The sequence below is a fragment of the Cynocephalus volans genome, chromosome 2 (genome assembly GCF_027409185.1).
Source record: "Cynocephalus volans isolate mCynVol1 chromosome 2, mCynVol1.pri, whole genome shotgun sequence".
Lineage (NCBI taxonomy): Eukaryota > Metazoa > Chordata > Mammalia > Dermoptera > Cynocephalidae > Cynocephalus > Cynocephalus volans.
The window spans coordinates 212,903,537-212,919,367 of record NC_084461.1 but is presented as its reverse complement, the minus strand read 5'-3'; the positions used below and the strand labels follow the sequence as shown (position 1 = coordinate 212,919,367).

Sequence of the window (15,831 nt, the reverse complement as noted above, 5' to 3'; positions counted from 1 at the left end):
TCCATTTTTCAGATTGGGTCATTTCTGTTGTTCCATTTTTAAGTTCCTGATCCTCTCTCCCCTCCATTCTGCTATAGAGCATCTCCATTGATTTTTTTCTAACATAAGTGGTACTGCATCCAGGATGCGTGTCTCAAGATGGCACAGTGTCTGGAAACTAGCCTACAAGGAATGACTGAGGAAGCAGGGCATGTGTAGTCCAGGAGATAAAAGACACCTGGAAAGCATGAGAACTGTTTTCAAATATCAGTAATTCCTGTAGCAAAGAATATAATGGACAGAGTCAGCACCAGTGGATGACAATTACCAAGAAGCAGATTGCAGATGAATGAAAGGAGGAACTTCGAACAATCAGACCTGTTCCAGTAGGAAAACCGGCTCCTCCAGAAGTTGTAGGTTCCTTCTCCTTGGAAGTGTTGGGGCAACTAGTGAATAAGTTGTCAGAGTTGAAGTAGACATGGCTTCAGCCAGGGATGAGAGGATAAACCATCTGGGTCTAGGGTCCCTTCAGCTCCCAGACTGGCAGTTCCACTTAGCAGAGGATTTTCCTTCTAGTACACTCACTCCCACAAGTATACTAAGTGTTATTAATGTACCTATACATTAATATACATAGTGGGAAAAAGAGTACAGAGCAGTATTTAGAGTGTACCCCCATCTCCTTGTGTTTGAGCACATCCACCCATGTAGATACCTGTGCTAGTAGAGTATACCTCTGTCGTGTGTGTGTGTGTGTGTGTGTGTGTGTGTGTGTGTGTGTGTGTGTGTGTGTGTGTGTGTGTGTGTGTGTGTGTGTGTGTGTGTGTGTGTGTGTGTGTGTGTGTGTGTGTGTGTGTGTGTGTGTGTGTGTGTGTGTGTGTGTGTGTGTGTGTTCCCCTGCCCAAATGTACTTGAAGACACAGAAGCTTGTAATAGTGAATATTGGGGAGGACAACTGGGGTTTGAGGCCTCCACCTTTCAAAATTGTTTCCTTTCTGTGAGGTCTAGATGCAAGGTGTATTACGATCACTAACTTTCCTATTTCTCTTTCCCTAAATGGTGAGACCCAAAAGGGCCACTCTGGCTCCAGTACCAGATGAGATTGTTCCCAGCTCTCTTAAGTGTCAGACTATCCTTGATCCATCATTTTTAATGTTCTCATCAGTGTCTATTTCTATTCTTTATTCAGTGTGAGAAGGGAGATTACTTAAGAGAAATTTAACATCAATATGGAATTTTTTTTTTTTAAAGATGACTGGTAAGGGGATCTTAACCCTTGACTTGGTGTTGTCAGCACCACACTCTCCCAAGTGAGCTAACCGGCCATCACTATATAGGGATCTGAACCCGTGGCCTTGGTGTTACCAGCACCACACTCTCCCAACTGAGCCACTGGCCGGCACTTCAGTATAGAATTCTTAGACCTCTTGAAGGACCACAGTTTTGCTAGTATTTTCTTTATCTCTTTACTGCTTTGGCTCATTGCTCATGAGGTGGTGAGGGAACAGTAAGATCTGTAGCAGGACAGGAAGTGGCTGCTTTGCTGATGTTTCTCTACAAACATACCTAGAAATTCCCCTTCTAGAAACCTCTCCTACGGAAGCCATCAATCCTAAATACTTTTGTATAATAATGTTTGTCAAAACCGTATTTTTACTACCATAAAACTAGGAAATAAGCTATATGTCCAGCAACAGAAGAGTCTTGGTATACAATTTGGCAAAGCCATAGGAAGGGATATTATATCACCATTAAAATGTTTAATATCCTGGGGAAATATTCACAATATGGTAAATGGAAATGCAGGATATTCACATGCTGCTTGTAGAAGTATATGTGGAATAGCCACTCTGGACAGCAAGTTGATAGTATTTAGAAAAATTTACTGTGCTTGTGCCTCTGGTTCAGTTTTCTCTTCCTAGGAGTAGACTGCAAGTAAACTCCCCATATAAGCTTGCATGCAGCTACATTGTTTGTGTTAACCACAAATTTGAAACACTACAAATTGTCCACCAGTGGGAGAATGGATAAACACACTGTGGTATATACTATTTAGTAGTTAAATTTTACTGCTAAGCTCTACTAAAGGAAGTAGAGTTACAAATTTCAACCTGGATGAATCATAAAAAAAAACTTTGAACAGAAAGCAAGTTACAAAGGATTTGTACAGTGTATAGAGTATGCTATCATGTATAAGGAACATAGAGCGTATATCTGTGTGGTTGAAAAACTTGAAAGTACTCTTCAAAAATGTCAATACTGTGAAAAACCGAGGAAGGCAGAGGAGCTTTCCAGATTAACAGGAACTAGAGAGACGTGACCACTAAATGCAGGGAGGTGTCCTGGTCTGCCGACATTATCGAGTTATTGGGACAGTGGGTAGAATGTGGGTGTGGACTGTGGACTAGAGACAGTGGTGTCACGCAACAGATTGCTTGAGGCTGCATGCTGTACTCTGGCAGGGTGAGGGAATGTCCTTGTTCCCAGGAAATAGGGATGGTCACGACTGACTCCTAAATGTTTCAGATCAAAGGCATGCATGTATGTGTGTGATGGAAAGAGCTGGGATAACAAAGTGAAGGGGGAAGGGCGAAGGGCGTGAAGTGTAAACAATTGGTGAATCTAGGTGAAGACTCTGTGGGAGTTCTTCCTAGTATCCTTTCAACTTTTTCGCAGGTTTGAAATTACATCAAAATTTGAAAGTTAACAACAAGCCTAAGAAGATACCATGTGCTGATTATGGACACATAAAATACAAATAGCAACTCGTGGAAACATCCTCCTCTTATTTCAGGGTAGGGAGGCCTGTGGGCTTGGCCTCCAGCTGATGAAACTGTTAAGATTTCTTCACATTGGGTGATGGGTTTATGGATGATCAATGTAGTATTATCATACTTTATATTTGAAATATTTCGTACAAATAAAATTTTAAATGCAGGTTATAAAATTATGAATACATGTTTAAATTTTAGTACATCTTAGTGGTGGGAAGTCTTATGAAGCCTTTAAATTTTCTTTTCAAAGAAAAAGTGCTCATGTTGTATGAATAAAGTGCAAAATTATAGAAATAAGATCCCAAATTTTAAATAAATATATGTACACACACACACACACATATTTACATATATATGCATCCAAAGAAAATAATCTGGAAAGGAAAACATCAAAATATTTACATTGTAGCCTGTGGAATTATAGGTAACTGTTTAACTTTTAATATTGTGTATCTCTTCCAAATTCCTTATGTTGAGCATATGAATTTTATCAGAACAGGAAAAAAAAAAACCAAACTTCAAAACAAGAAACCTAAACAGCCATTTCGGGAACATTCTCCCAAAGCAGCCAAGCAGCAAGCATAGGCTGTGCCCCCCCGCCCCTGGGCCCTGTGCTGGCCATGCTGGGTGCCCCCTTGCCAGGCTGCATGTTCCTTGCAGATCGGCTTCACCACAGACCCTCGGATGGCCCGCTCCTCCCCCTACCCCACTGATGTGGCCCGTGTGGTGAATGCCCCCATTTTCCACGTGAACTCAGACGACCCTGAGGCTGTCATGTACGTGTGCAAGGTGGCAGCCGAGTGGAGGAGCACCTTCCACAAGGACGTGGTTGTCGATTTGGTGAGTGACTCCAAAGACAGCACATCCCAGGCACAATGTCTGGCCCACCCTCTTGCCCTCACACCCCTGCGTCCCAAGGAGAGGGGCATGGTTTGGTGCATTACCTTGGGGCTCTCTAGTACCAGACCTCATATAGGCTCCTCCTAACTCCAGAGCATTCAGGCCCAGGTGCAGTCATGAATCCCCCCAGGCAGTAGCTGCAGTGGTGAAGAGGACCATTGGTGGGCTCGTCTGGTCCTGTTGTGGGACAACTCTGTGAATAAAGAGTTTGTATTCCCTAGTCACTCTCATGTTCTCATTTGATAAGTCAGAGTAACTCTACTGTGTAAAAGAGAGAGAGGATCCTAATTCTAGAGAAGATAAACTGAGGCAGAGCAGACGTGAGGTGTGTTAGCATCACATAGAGATGGGGCAGGTGCCGTGATGGCATTCCTTCTCGAGCAGCCAACCGTGGTCTCTGATGTCCTCTATTGCCACTCTGACCAGGTGTGTTACCGGCGCAATGGCCACAATGAGATGGATGAGCCCATGTTCACGCAGCCGCTCATGTACAAGCAGATCCGCAAGCAGAAGCCCGTGCTGCAGAAGTATGCGGAGCTGCTAGTGTCCCAGGGCGTGGTCAACCAGCCTGAGTATGAGGTGTGTTCCCATGGCTCCATGCCAGCGGGCCTTTCCGGGGCCGGGGAGGACTGGAGAAGGCCAGCCACAGGGGTGGTTCTTGCTTTTGCAGAGTGAGGAGGATCCAAATGAAAGCTTGTGAGATATTTACAATTACAGCGTTTCAATTATACCTTTTTGGAAGGTCTGGGCTACTGAGCTGCTTTGTAAAGGAGGTGGGCCTTAAATAGTTTTTTGGGAGAGGGAAAAGGCATGTTTTGGAGACAAGGTAGTGGCTGCTTAGTTGGTTTTCTCAGTCAAAGCAGATTGTGCAAGGGTGAGAAGTGGATGAAGCGTCTAGCTTGGTAAAGGGCTGGGTGTAATCTGGACAGTAAGTTCTGTTTGGGTGTGAGAAGGCCCAAGCAGGTGCTGGGGTTGGGGGTTTGGGGGGGGTACAAGGAGCTGTGTCTGAAGCATAGGAACCGGACAGGGCCCAAGAGGACAGCTGCTGGAGACGGAGCTTTGGGGCCCAGCCTCCTCAGGGGTGTGCTAGGAACCAAGAGCACTGTGCCAGGTCTTAAGAAAGGGCATGGCAGTGGAGGTCGGGGTGCAGGGGCAGGGACTCAAACTCTGAGCAGGATCTCCAGCCAGCAAATGTGGGGAAGAAACTATTGGGAGTGAAAAGACTAAAATATTTTTTTGTAGGCTTCTCACAAATCTTAGAAAGGTCAGGTGTTTTAGCGAGGAGTAGTGTTGGAGCCAGTGGAGTCTGAGCTGTGTGGGGAAGTATGGGGCTGGGGTGGGTGGTGTGGCAGGGTGTACTCTGCCCGTGACTGCCACAGTGGTGTTGTGCTCAAACCTCCAGGAGGAAATCTCCAAGTACGATAAGATCTGTGAGGAAGCTTTCGCCAGATCTAAAGACGAGAAGATCCTTCACATCAAGCACTGGCTGGACTCCCCCTGGCCTGGTGAGCGAGGGGCTGGCGCCACAGATGAACTCCTTTGTGAATCGGAAGTGGCCGTGAGCCCTGCTCCCCGCTCTGCCCCCACAGCACACAGTCATGTGCACCATTTCAGCAAAGCCCCCTGTGAACCCTCAACTGAACCCTTGGACCAGTGCTCTCTTGGAAGCATGGTCTAGCTGCACTCTTTCACGTGTGTGCCACAATCCTGAAATAGTACAGCAGTTTCTGGGACCTGCTCCACAATGTCCTTTCCCAAAGCAGGTGCTGCGCCTCAGCTGTCCTTCCTCTCCTAGGCTTCTTCACCCTGGATGGGCAGCCCAGGAGCATGTCCTGCCCCTCCACAGGCCTGACTGAGGATGTCCTGACGCACATCGGCAATGTGGCCAGCTCCGTGCCCGTGGAGGACTTCACCATTCACGGAGGTAAGGTGTCACTGGCCTGTGGGAATGCTGGGCCCCAGCCAGCAACTTCCCCACCCTGCCCACGCCAGTGGGGTGGTTGGGCGGGACCGCCCACAGCACAGTCCCTCGCTTGCTAAGTAGTAAAGGAGAGACTGAGAGGTCACAGCTCTTCCAGTGAGCCAGGAAACTGCAGGCAATGGGTGCAACAGGCTCTTCTCATTAGCACTGGGAGCAAGGCGGCCAGGCCTATGGCACCTGATGATCACATATCTCTGCAGGGCTGAGCCGGATTTTAAAAACTCGTGGAGAGATGGTGAAGAACCGGACTGTGGACTGGGCTTTGGCTGAGTATATGGCATTTGGCTCTCTCCTGAAGGAGGGCATACACATCCGGCTGAGTGGCCAGGACGTGGAGCGGGGCACGTTCAGGTACTATTCTGGGTGTCTCTATTCCCCTTCCAAAGAGTGGGAGGCAGAAAGGGAGGGGTTCCGGTGTGTATTTCCCAGAAGACAATGACTTCCAGAAAACAGTTACCCAGTCCCATTTGCCTCAGGCTAAAGGCACCATCCCCTTATTTGCTTTGGACCTTCTGTTAGGGCTGGGGGTGCAAGCTCTGCAGCCGCCTGGGGGGAGTCCAGGCTGCAGCATGTGGGGTCTGCTGGTGCTGTCGGGTCCACAGCACATCAGCCTGTCAGGTCAGAGCTCCTAGTTATTGTCCCTGCTGTTCACCTCAGCCACCGCCACCACGTACTCCACGACCAGAACGTGGATAAGAGAACCTGCATCCCCATGAACCACCTCTGGCCCAATCAGGCACCCTACACCGTGTGTAACAGCTCGCTGTCAGAGTATGGCGTCCTGGGTAAGTGCCCTGTACCCTTGAAACCCCCACACATCCTCCAGCTGGGGTTCTGATGGAGTATTCTCTCTCCTCCTTCTCTCACAGGCTTTGAGCTGGGCTTTGCCATGGCCAGCCCCAATGCCCTGGTCCTCTGGGAGGCCCAGTTTGGCGACTTCCACAACACAGCTCAGTGCATCATCGACCAGTTCATCTGCCCAGGGCAGGCCAAGTGGGTGCGGCAGAATGGCATCGTGCTGCTGCTGCCTCATGGCATGGAGGGCATGGTGAGCCTGTGGCCCCTGCAGACCTAGGACAACAGAGGGCCTTCCTGGGACCCCAACCCCAAAGGCCGGCACCAGCCTCCCAAGGCCCTGCCTGTGCTTCCCACTCATCTGCATGTGGCCAGCATGCCCATCCCTTTCCCATCCTCCCCACTCTGGACAAGAAGCAGGGGGTGATGATGCAGACCACTGAGAGACCACCTAGACACACAGATGTCCATGGGACATTCAGTACCTGTTGCCAGCAGCTCAGCCTGCTTGCCCCGCCACACCCTGTTTGGTGCTGTCCCACCACACAGGCCCCCATGTGACACAGTCTTAAAACTCAGATGTGGAAATGATGAGGAGCCAGGCAGTTTGCAGAGGGGAGGGGGAGGAATTGAACTCTGCCATTGAGAGAAAAGATGACCAGGAAGGAGCAAGTAGACTAAGGAAGAGTGGTGCAGAGAGAGCAAACATATGTGCCTGAACGCCCACACTGCCTCATGTGTCTGGTTGCAGGGTCCAGAGCATTCCTCCGCCCGCCCAGAGCGGTTCCTGCAGATGTGCAACGATGACCCAGACGTCCTGCCAGTGAGTGGAGCAGATCCTGCCTGCCCCCATCCTGGCCACCCCCAGGGCATCTGCCAGGGACCTTGGGGAGGAACGTCCACTTGGACATCCTGAGGCATCAGACCTCAGTGCTGCCCCTTTCTCTAGCTGGGGAGCTGGAATGGGTGTCTCCCCAAAATGAGAGGCTTCCTCAGAGCCCAGGAGAAAGAAAGCACGGGGACCACTTGCACTCCCTGCCCCTGCGGCTGAAAGCACAGACGCTCTGCGGGAGCCATCAGCGTGAGCTCCAGGCACACTGTCTCTGCTCGGACTCACAGACTCCTAGGGGAGAGGACTTTGGGGTGATTTCAGTGAAACTCTAAGAGCTCGTAGGAAACTATTGGGAATCAGTTTCTTTGGGTGGAAGCAGCTTTCAGAGAAATAGGATGGATGAAGCAGGACTAAGATCTCTGTCAGGGTGTGAGGCTGGCAGCCGAGCCTGCTGGACTTGCTCTCCTTAGTGTCCACTCGTGTCTCCAGGTGAGTTGGGCATCTGAGGATGGGGCTGTGGAGCCTCCTGAGGCTTCCTGCCCCCAGACGCCTCACATGGCAGAAGGCTCAGTGCTGCCTCCGGCCATCTCGTTCCTTCCTTACAGGACCTCATGGAAGCCAACTTTGACATCAATCAGCTGTACGACTGCAACTGGGTTGTTGTCAACTGCTCCACCCCTGGCAACTTCTTCCATGTGCTGCGACGCCAGATCCTGCTGCCCTTCCGGAAGCCGGTCAGTGGTGGGGTCCCCCTTGCTCAAGCAAGGCCTGGCCTGAGGATGAGCCCAGGGCCCCAGCCCTGCTATGCTGGTTCAGGGAAGGGCTCTTCTGAGCACCTCTTGCTTGGGATTGGCTAGGTGGCAACTGCAAGGGGGATGTGGACAAGACAGCTCGTCAGGGTGCCCCTATCCCATACACAGTGCTGCCGTCAGAGGACCACACGTCCTCTTTGTCCAAGCTGGTCCTCCCATGCTGCAGAGTAGTCAGAGCTGGGAGGATGACATGTGAGCAGGTGGTCATTGGGGGTGCTGAGCTCTGGAAGAGAGGGGAGCCCTGGCAGGGTCCTAGGGAGTGCAGGGTCCCCAGGAAGCAGCCCCTGATCTGGGTGTGGAAGGGTGAGTAGGAACTCGGTGGACAGACGAGTGGGGAAAGTGATCCAGCAGGAGGAAGTATGGGGAGGGTACAGGGAGAACACCCTTCTGCCCTGGGATGCTGGGGGGCGTGCGGGAGGCAGGCCTCAGAGCAGGCCAGGACAGGGCCAAAGGGAGTGGACGCCCAGCCAAGGGAGGCAGACAGCAGGAAAATTGGTCATCTTTTTTTCTCCTCTGCTTCTTCTTCTTCTTTTTTTTTTTTTTTTTTTAAAGATGACCGGTAAGGGGATCTTAACCCTTGTCTTGGTGTTGTCAGCACCACGGTCTCCCAACTGAGCTAACCGGCCATCCCTACATAGGGATCTGAACCCGTGGCCTTGGTGTTATCAGCACCACACTCTCCCAAGTGAGCCACGGGACGGTCCTTCTCCTCTGCTGCTTCTTTTTTTTTTTTTTTTTTTTTTTTGTCTTTTTCGTGACCGGCACTCAGCCAGTGAGTGCACCGGCCATTCCTATATAGGATCCGAACCCGCAGTGGGAGCGTCGCTGCGCTCCCAGCGCCGCACTCTCCCTAGTGCGCCACGGGGTCGGCCCCCTCTGCTGCTTCTGATGTGAGTCTTCCATTGAGAGCTGGGAGCTATCCTGAAGGTTGAGGCACGGGCAGCCCCTCACTTTTGACTTTCCTTCTGGAATCTAAAACCCGGTCCCTGGGTTCTGGCCAGTTAGCTCACTCGGTAGAGTGTGGTACAATAACAGCAAGGTTAAGGGTTCGGATCCCCATGCTGGCCACCCACCAAAAAATAAATAAATAAATAAAATCACCTGGCAAGAATACATCAACATGTAAATGTTTTTTAAAAATAAAATAAATAAATAAAACCCGGTCCATCACGAGCTGTTGTTCTGTATTTCAGTTAATCATCTTCACTCCAAAGTCCCTGCTGCGCCACCCTGAGGCCAGAACCAGCTTTGACGAGATGCTTCCAGGTTGGTGTGCAGGAGACCCTTGGGGGTTGGTAGGTTTGGGGGTTCTTTGCTACTGCTCTATGGGGCTTGTGGGGCTTATGTTTATGGATTTTACTGTGACTCTTGCCACACTTTTTTTTTTGTTGTTGTTGGCTGGCTGGTACAGGGATCGAACCTGGACCTTGGTGTTAACAGCACCACACTCTAACCAAATGAGTGAACCCACCAGCCATTCTTGCTACATTTTTGGTCTCAGGGTAAAGACTAATGATAACAGATGTGGAAATCACAGCTTGCGTGTGAGTTAGTCTAAGGATGTTTCATGTCCAGTCGGGGGGCTGCTGCCTCTTGCCTGTGGGTGCTCCCCGGACTCCATTAGAAGCAGTGAGTGAGTCAGATTGAGAGTTGGTGCCACTGCCTGTGGCCTTGTCCTGCAGGCATGTGGCAGCTCACCTCAGGCTCAGAGACCCAGGCTCCAACACAGGTCCTTTGGGACAGAAGGAAAGACACTGGAGGGCAGGGCCCTGCCAAGTAACACACCGCCTGTGCTTGTGTGAAGCTAGCCTGCGGCATTGAGATCTCCATGTGCACAGTGGACAGCAGGTGGTTGACACAGCCACTGGCTGTCCCAGATGTCCCCAGGGCTCACAGGTCCAGGAAGCCCTCTTCTTCCTAGCCACCAAGCCCCCTATAGTCTTTGGTTAAAGCAAAGCCCATGTTTGTCTCCTCTCAGAGTTTTTTATTTTGATATACATAAAATTTACCATTTTAACCATTTTTAAGTGCGTAGTTCACTGGCATTAATTACATTCACATTGTGTGCAACTATCCCCACTGTTCATCTCCAGAAACTTTTCATCTTCCCAGACTGAAACTCTGTCCCTGTCAAACACTAACTCCATTTCCCCCCTACCCAGCCCCTGACAACCAGCTTTCTACTTTCTACTTCTATGCATTTGACTACACTAGGAACCTCATATAAATGGAATCAGAGAGTATTTGTCCTTTTGTGACTGGCTTGTCTCATTCAGCATAATGTTCTCAAGGTCCATCCATGTTGTAGCATGTCAGAATTTCCTTCCATTTTAAAGCTGAATAGTATTCCATTGTGTATACACCACATTTTGTTTATCCATTCGTCTGTCATTGGACACTTGTGTTGCTTCCACATTTTAGCTATTGCGAATAATCCTGCTATGAACGTGGTGTAGAAATATCTCCTCAAGACCCTGCTTCCAATATTTTTGGGTATGTACGCAGTACTAGAATTGCTGCATCATGTGGTAATCCTATGTTAACTTTTTAAGGAGCCAACAAACTGTTTGCCACAGTGGCTGTACCATTTTTCATCCCACCAGCAGTGCATAAGGGCTCCGATTTCCCACATCCTTGTCAACACTTAATATTTTGAAGTAGCCATCCTAATGGGAGTGAGATGGTGTCTCATTGTGGTTTTGATTTACATTTCTCTCATAATTAGTGATGTTGTACATCTTTTCATGTGCTTATTGGACATTTGTATATCTTCTTTGGAGAACAGTTTATTCAAATCCTTTGCCCATTTTTTAATCCAGTTTGGTTTTTTGTTGTTGAGTCTTAAGAGTTCTCTGTATATTTTGGTTGTTAATTTCTTATCAGATATATGACTTGCAAATATTTTCTCTCATTCTATAGGTTGCCTTTTTGTTCTGTTGATAGTGTCTTTTGATGTACAAAAGTTTTTAATTTTCATGAAGTCCAATTTGCCAATTTTTTCTTTTGTTGCCTTTGTCTTTGGTGTCATATCCAAGAAATCATTTCTAAATCCATGGCCATAAAGCTTTTCCCATATGTTTTATTCTAATAATTTTGTATTTATAGCTCATAAATTTAGGTCTCTGATTCATTTTGAATTGATTTTTGTGTATTGTAGTAGATAAGGGTCCAAATTTTCTTTCATTCTTTTACATATTGATATCCAGTTTCCCCAGCACCATTTATTGAAGACTCCTTTCTCCATTGAATGGTCTTGTCACTCTTGTCAAAAATCGTTTGACCACATGTGTGAGGATTTATTCCCGTGCTCTTCTGTTCTCTTCCATTGGTCTATATGTCTGTCTTTATGCCAGTACCAAACCGTTTTAATTACTGTAGCTTTGTAGTAAGGTTTTTTTTAATTTGTGTTTTGTTTTGGGTTTTTTTGGTGGCTGGCCTATATGGGGATCCAAACCCTTGCCCTAGGTGTTGTCAGCACCACGCTCTCCCAAGTGAGCTAACTGGCTAGCATTTTATAGTAATTTTTGAAGTCAGGAAGTGTGATCCTTCTAACTTTCTTTTTCAGAACTGTTTTGGTTATTCAGGGCCCCTTGAGTTTCTATGATTTTTAGGATGGACTTTTCTGTTTCTGCAAAAAACAACACTGGGCTTTTTATAAAGATTACATTGAATCTGTAGATTGCTTTGGATAATGTGGACATCTTAACAATATGGAGTTTTCCAATCCATCAACATGGGATGTGTTTACATTTATTTCTGTTCTCTTTCAACAGTGTTATTTTATAGTTTTCATTGCACAATCTTTCACCTTGGTTAAATTTTTTATTCTTTTTGATGCTATTGTAAATGGAATTTTTTTTTTTTTAATTTCCTTTTCAGGTTTATCGTTAATCTATAGAAATGTAACTGAGTTTTGTGTGTTAATTTTTACATCCTGCTACTTTGCTAATTTATTATTGGTTCTAAGAGTTTTTTAATGCTGTCTTTAAGGTTTTTTCCATATAAGATCACATCACCTACAAAAAGAAATAATTTTACTTTATTTTCAATTTTGATGCCTTTTATTTCTTTTTCTTGCTTAATCACTATGGCTAGAACTTCCAATACTACACTGAATAGAAGTGGTGAGAGTGGGCATCTTTGCCTTGTTCCTGATCTTAGAGGAAAAGCTTTCGGTCTGCCACCATTGAGTATGATGTTCACCATGGGTTTTCATACATGGCCTTTATCATGTTGCAGTCGTTTCCTTCTGTTCCTGGTTTGCTGAGCATTTTCATCATGAAAGTGGGACTTTTGTTTTGAATCTGATTTCCCTCATTGGCATTGTTCTGTTCTCATGGTCCCTATTCCTAGCCCCAACCATCTGAATATTTCCTCTGATTGTGTTGAAAATTTTTATATTTATAAAATCATGAGGAATATGAACAGAGTAGACATGGGATGTTTTAATAGACTTAATTGTCCCAAGTTTGAGACAGACCATTTTGAAGAATAACCTGGCATTGCTGATATCTGAGGCCAGCCCTGCACACTGTGTGTTTGTTACACATAATGTGCTTTTCAAAGCACTCTTGGTCTGAGCAAGTACACAGGCATGGGAGGCTGGCGAGGCAGAAGTATCTCTAACCCCTAGAAACCACATGTCACAGTAGCAGCATGTGGCACAGCCCTGTCTCCTGGGATTCTCTGCTCAAGCACAGCAGCAGGGGGACGGGCCCCAAGAGAAGCAGCCGGGCCATGGGAACTCTTTCCTAGGAACCCACTTCCAGCGAGTGATCCCAGAAGATGGCCCTGCAGCTCAGGACCCAGAGAGCGTCAAGAGGCTTCTCTTCTGCACTGGCAAGGTGTACTATGACCTCACACGAGAGCGCAAGGCACGGGGCATGGTGGAGCAGGTGGCCATCACAAGGATAGAGCAGGTGAAGGCGGGTGACACCTCAGCTAGGTGTTGGTGTCTGTATTAGTCCCTTTATGTTGTTTATAACAAAATACCTGAAACTGGGTGACTTATAAAGAAAAAAGACATTTATTGTTTATGGTTTCTGAGATTGGGAAGTCCAAAGTCCATCTGTTGGTAGTGACAGTGACCCAGGGCTCTCACATTTCAAGATGGTGGAAGCAGAGAGAGCAGAGAGAGAGAGAAAGAGACTTTCCTCTCTCTTCTTGTAAAGCCCTCAGAACCACGCCCCTGACCACCATTTTTAATCCATTCAGTACTACATGGTCCTACAATCCAATCACCTCTTCAAAGCTCCACCTTTCAATTACCATAATAGGATTTCCCACCCTCTTAACAGTCACAGTGGGAACCAAGTTTCTAATACATAAAACTTGGGGGACACAATTCAAGTTTCAGTGAGTTTGGGGGGACATTATTCAGTTCACCACAGTGTCCTTTCTGTGGGGTGATGGGGCTAGAACATCTAGAACATCATTTACTGAGATGGGGACTCCCAGGTCTCTGACCTTCCCCTCCTGGAACAGCCACGATGAGGTGGCTCCCTCTGGAACAGCAGCCCCCCTTGGCCTGACCTGACCCACCTTCAGGATGTCCCTCTCTTAACATGACCCCTGCTCTCTCCCAGTTGTCACCATTCCCCTTCGACCTCCTGTTGAAAGAGGTGCAGAAGTACCCCAGTGCCGAGCTGGCCTGGTGCCAGGAGGAGCACAAGAACCAAGGCTACTATGACTACGTGAAGCCCAGACTTCGGACCACCATCAACCGTGCCAAGCCTGTCTGGTAAGGCCGTAGGCCAGTGGGCAGTGACCCGGGGCACCTGCTAGAGAGGGATGAGGCCAGGCCCCTTGGTGGCCAGCACCCTCACTTCCCCTGTCTCTCCCTCCCTCTCTCTGCCACTCAGGTATGCTGGCCGGGACCCAGCAGCTGCTCCAGCCACTGGCAACAAGAAGACCCACCTGACAGAGCTGCAGCGCCTCCTGGACACAGCCTTCGACCTGGATGCCTTCAAGAACTTCTCGTAGACATGGCCAGGGGCTGCTTGGGTTGCTGCCCTCTCCATGCTACGACCACCCCTCGCTTCTCAACTAAAGATTAGAGCCTCAGCGCCGCCCATGCCTCTCTCCCTCCCACTGTGCTGCACACGTCCCCACTTCCGTAGGAATTAGGCTGTTCTCCCCTCGATTGCTTGACTGCCACCCAGGCCAGATATTCCCCAGGCTCTGCCGACTTCTGTCACGCTGAGCAGCTTTCATAGAGGCCGTGGGGAGTGGTAAGAGGAAAGGAAGCCCCCACAGGATGTCCTTGGAGAGGGTCAGCTCTGGCCAGGCCTCTTCCTGCCAGCATCATCTCCCAGGGCATGGTCTGGTCCTTGTGACTGCCCAGTGTGCTGGCAGTCCTTGTCACCCAGCAAGGCACAAGCATCTGCACCTGGGCTAGGGTAGCCTCATCTTCTTGGGGCTGAGCCTTAGAATTGGTGTTGGGGGGGAGCCTGGAGCTGGATCTAGCCATAGCTGGCAGAAGGTAGCCTCTGCTATGGAGTGACCTTAGCCTGACCTGGCACAGAGAAGACAGGTTTGGTCTCTGCAATGTCCATTCTCTGCTGCCCCTTTGAGGGTCCCAGGCTGTGCGTGGGAGCTGAGCGTACCCAGCCCACCCTGTCTGGGGTCCGGCAGCACCGAAGCCCACAGGGCCTGTGCATGGCCAGGAAGCCCCACTCAGGTTCCTGCACCGGGGCGCTGGCTGCTCCGTATCGGTCCTGCTGACCCTCCACCTACCCCTGCCTCCCTTGGCACCCCCATCACTCTTCTTTCTTTCTGCTATTTCCTTTTAACCCAATGGAGACTTTGTGATGCATCATTTTTTTGCTGTGCCAAAGCAGGTCAGAAGATGGAGAGGAGGGGTGGGGGCAAGGGGAAGGGCGTGGCCAAGGGGCCAGCTGCCCTTCATCCATCACTTTGACCTTCACAGGGACGGATATGATTTATTTATTTTGGTTAAAAAAGAACAAAAACAACTTTGCATTGCATTGGCTTGACCCATAAACTAAGTTATCCGTGGTTCTGGTTCTGTCTGCCCTGTCATTCTGTCTGCTCCACCTTCTCCCCACAGGAATAGGGCTGGGCCAGGCCCCTCCTAACCTTCCTGGAAGCAGCCCCTCTTCACCGTCCCCTGCCGGCTACACAGGCTGAGGGCTCCCGCCCCACGGCCCCGTGCAACTCCCGTACACGTGACAGTGGCCATCCTAATAAGCACAGTGGAGCCTGCCTGGGCCACCAGATTGCCTTTGGGGCACCCTGTTTCTGAGCCTGCCCTGCTCTCAGGTCCCTCTTCCCCACTCCACCTGAAAAGAAGCACTCTGCACTCTGTGCTTCCGTGTTGAGCCAGCGTGCCTGGTGGGCTCACCCTAGCAACACAGTTATTAGTTACTGCCCCCCAAAGCCCAAGCAGCTCATCTAACTTGGAGATGAGACCCCACCACCACCATGAAACCCGCCCCCCCTCCATCACGCCAGCATGGCCCTGGGTTCCCTCTGGCCAGGAGCGTACTGTCTTCAACCCACAACGAGCCAGGAGTTGGCCTCCTGAGGGACTGACTGAACCTTCCACTGAGGAAGAGCTCAGAGAAAGGCCTGGAGGGGGTCTCCAGCCCCTGACTCCAGGCAGCACCTGCCTGGGCCCCATGTTCCTGAAGCCTCTGCTACCCCCTTGTTGCATGGCTTACAACATGACTACCGGTCCATACCAGGTAGAGTGAGGCCTGGCGTCAGAGAAAACAGCCACCACCTGCCCCCAGAGCT

General features: G+C 49.1%; 1 protein-coding gene across 6 annotated transcripts in view; it reads left to right on the top strand.

Annotated features, from left to right (window-relative positions):
• The window catches only part of OGDH (oxoglutarate dehydrogenase), an 81,986-nt gene extending 66,896 nt beyond the window's left edge, over nt 1-15,090 (top strand). For all 6 annotated transcript variants that reach the window (XM_063085130.1, XM_063085129.1, XM_063085127.1 and 3 more), the window contains 13 exons: nt 3,414-3,593; nt 4,080-4,232; nt 5,056-5,158; nt 5,449-5,577; nt 5,835-5,985; nt 6,292-6,419; nt 6,504-6,682; nt 7,181-7,252; nt 7,867-7,995; nt 9,267-9,339; nt 12,829-12,992; nt 13,659-13,813; nt 13,935-15,090. In XM_063085130.1, coding sequence (XP_062941200.1) covers nt 3,414-3,593; nt 4,080-4,232; nt 5,056-5,158; nt 5,449-5,577; nt 5,835-5,985; nt 6,292-6,419; nt 6,504-6,682; nt 7,181-7,252; nt 7,867-7,995; nt 9,267-9,339; nt 12,829-12,992; nt 13,659-13,813; nt 13,935-14,055 — 1,737 coding nt within the window. In that variant the 3' untranslated portion in view covers nt 14,056-15,090. The remainder of the gene's footprint in view (nt 1-3,413; nt 3,594-4,079; nt 4,233-5,055; nt 5,159-5,448; nt 5,578-5,834; nt 5,986-6,291; nt 6,420-6,503; nt 6,683-7,180; nt 7,253-7,866; nt 7,996-9,266; nt 9,340-12,828; nt 12,993-13,658; nt 13,814-13,934) is intronic.
• The last annotated feature ends 741 nt before the right edge of the window (nt 15,091-15,831 follow it).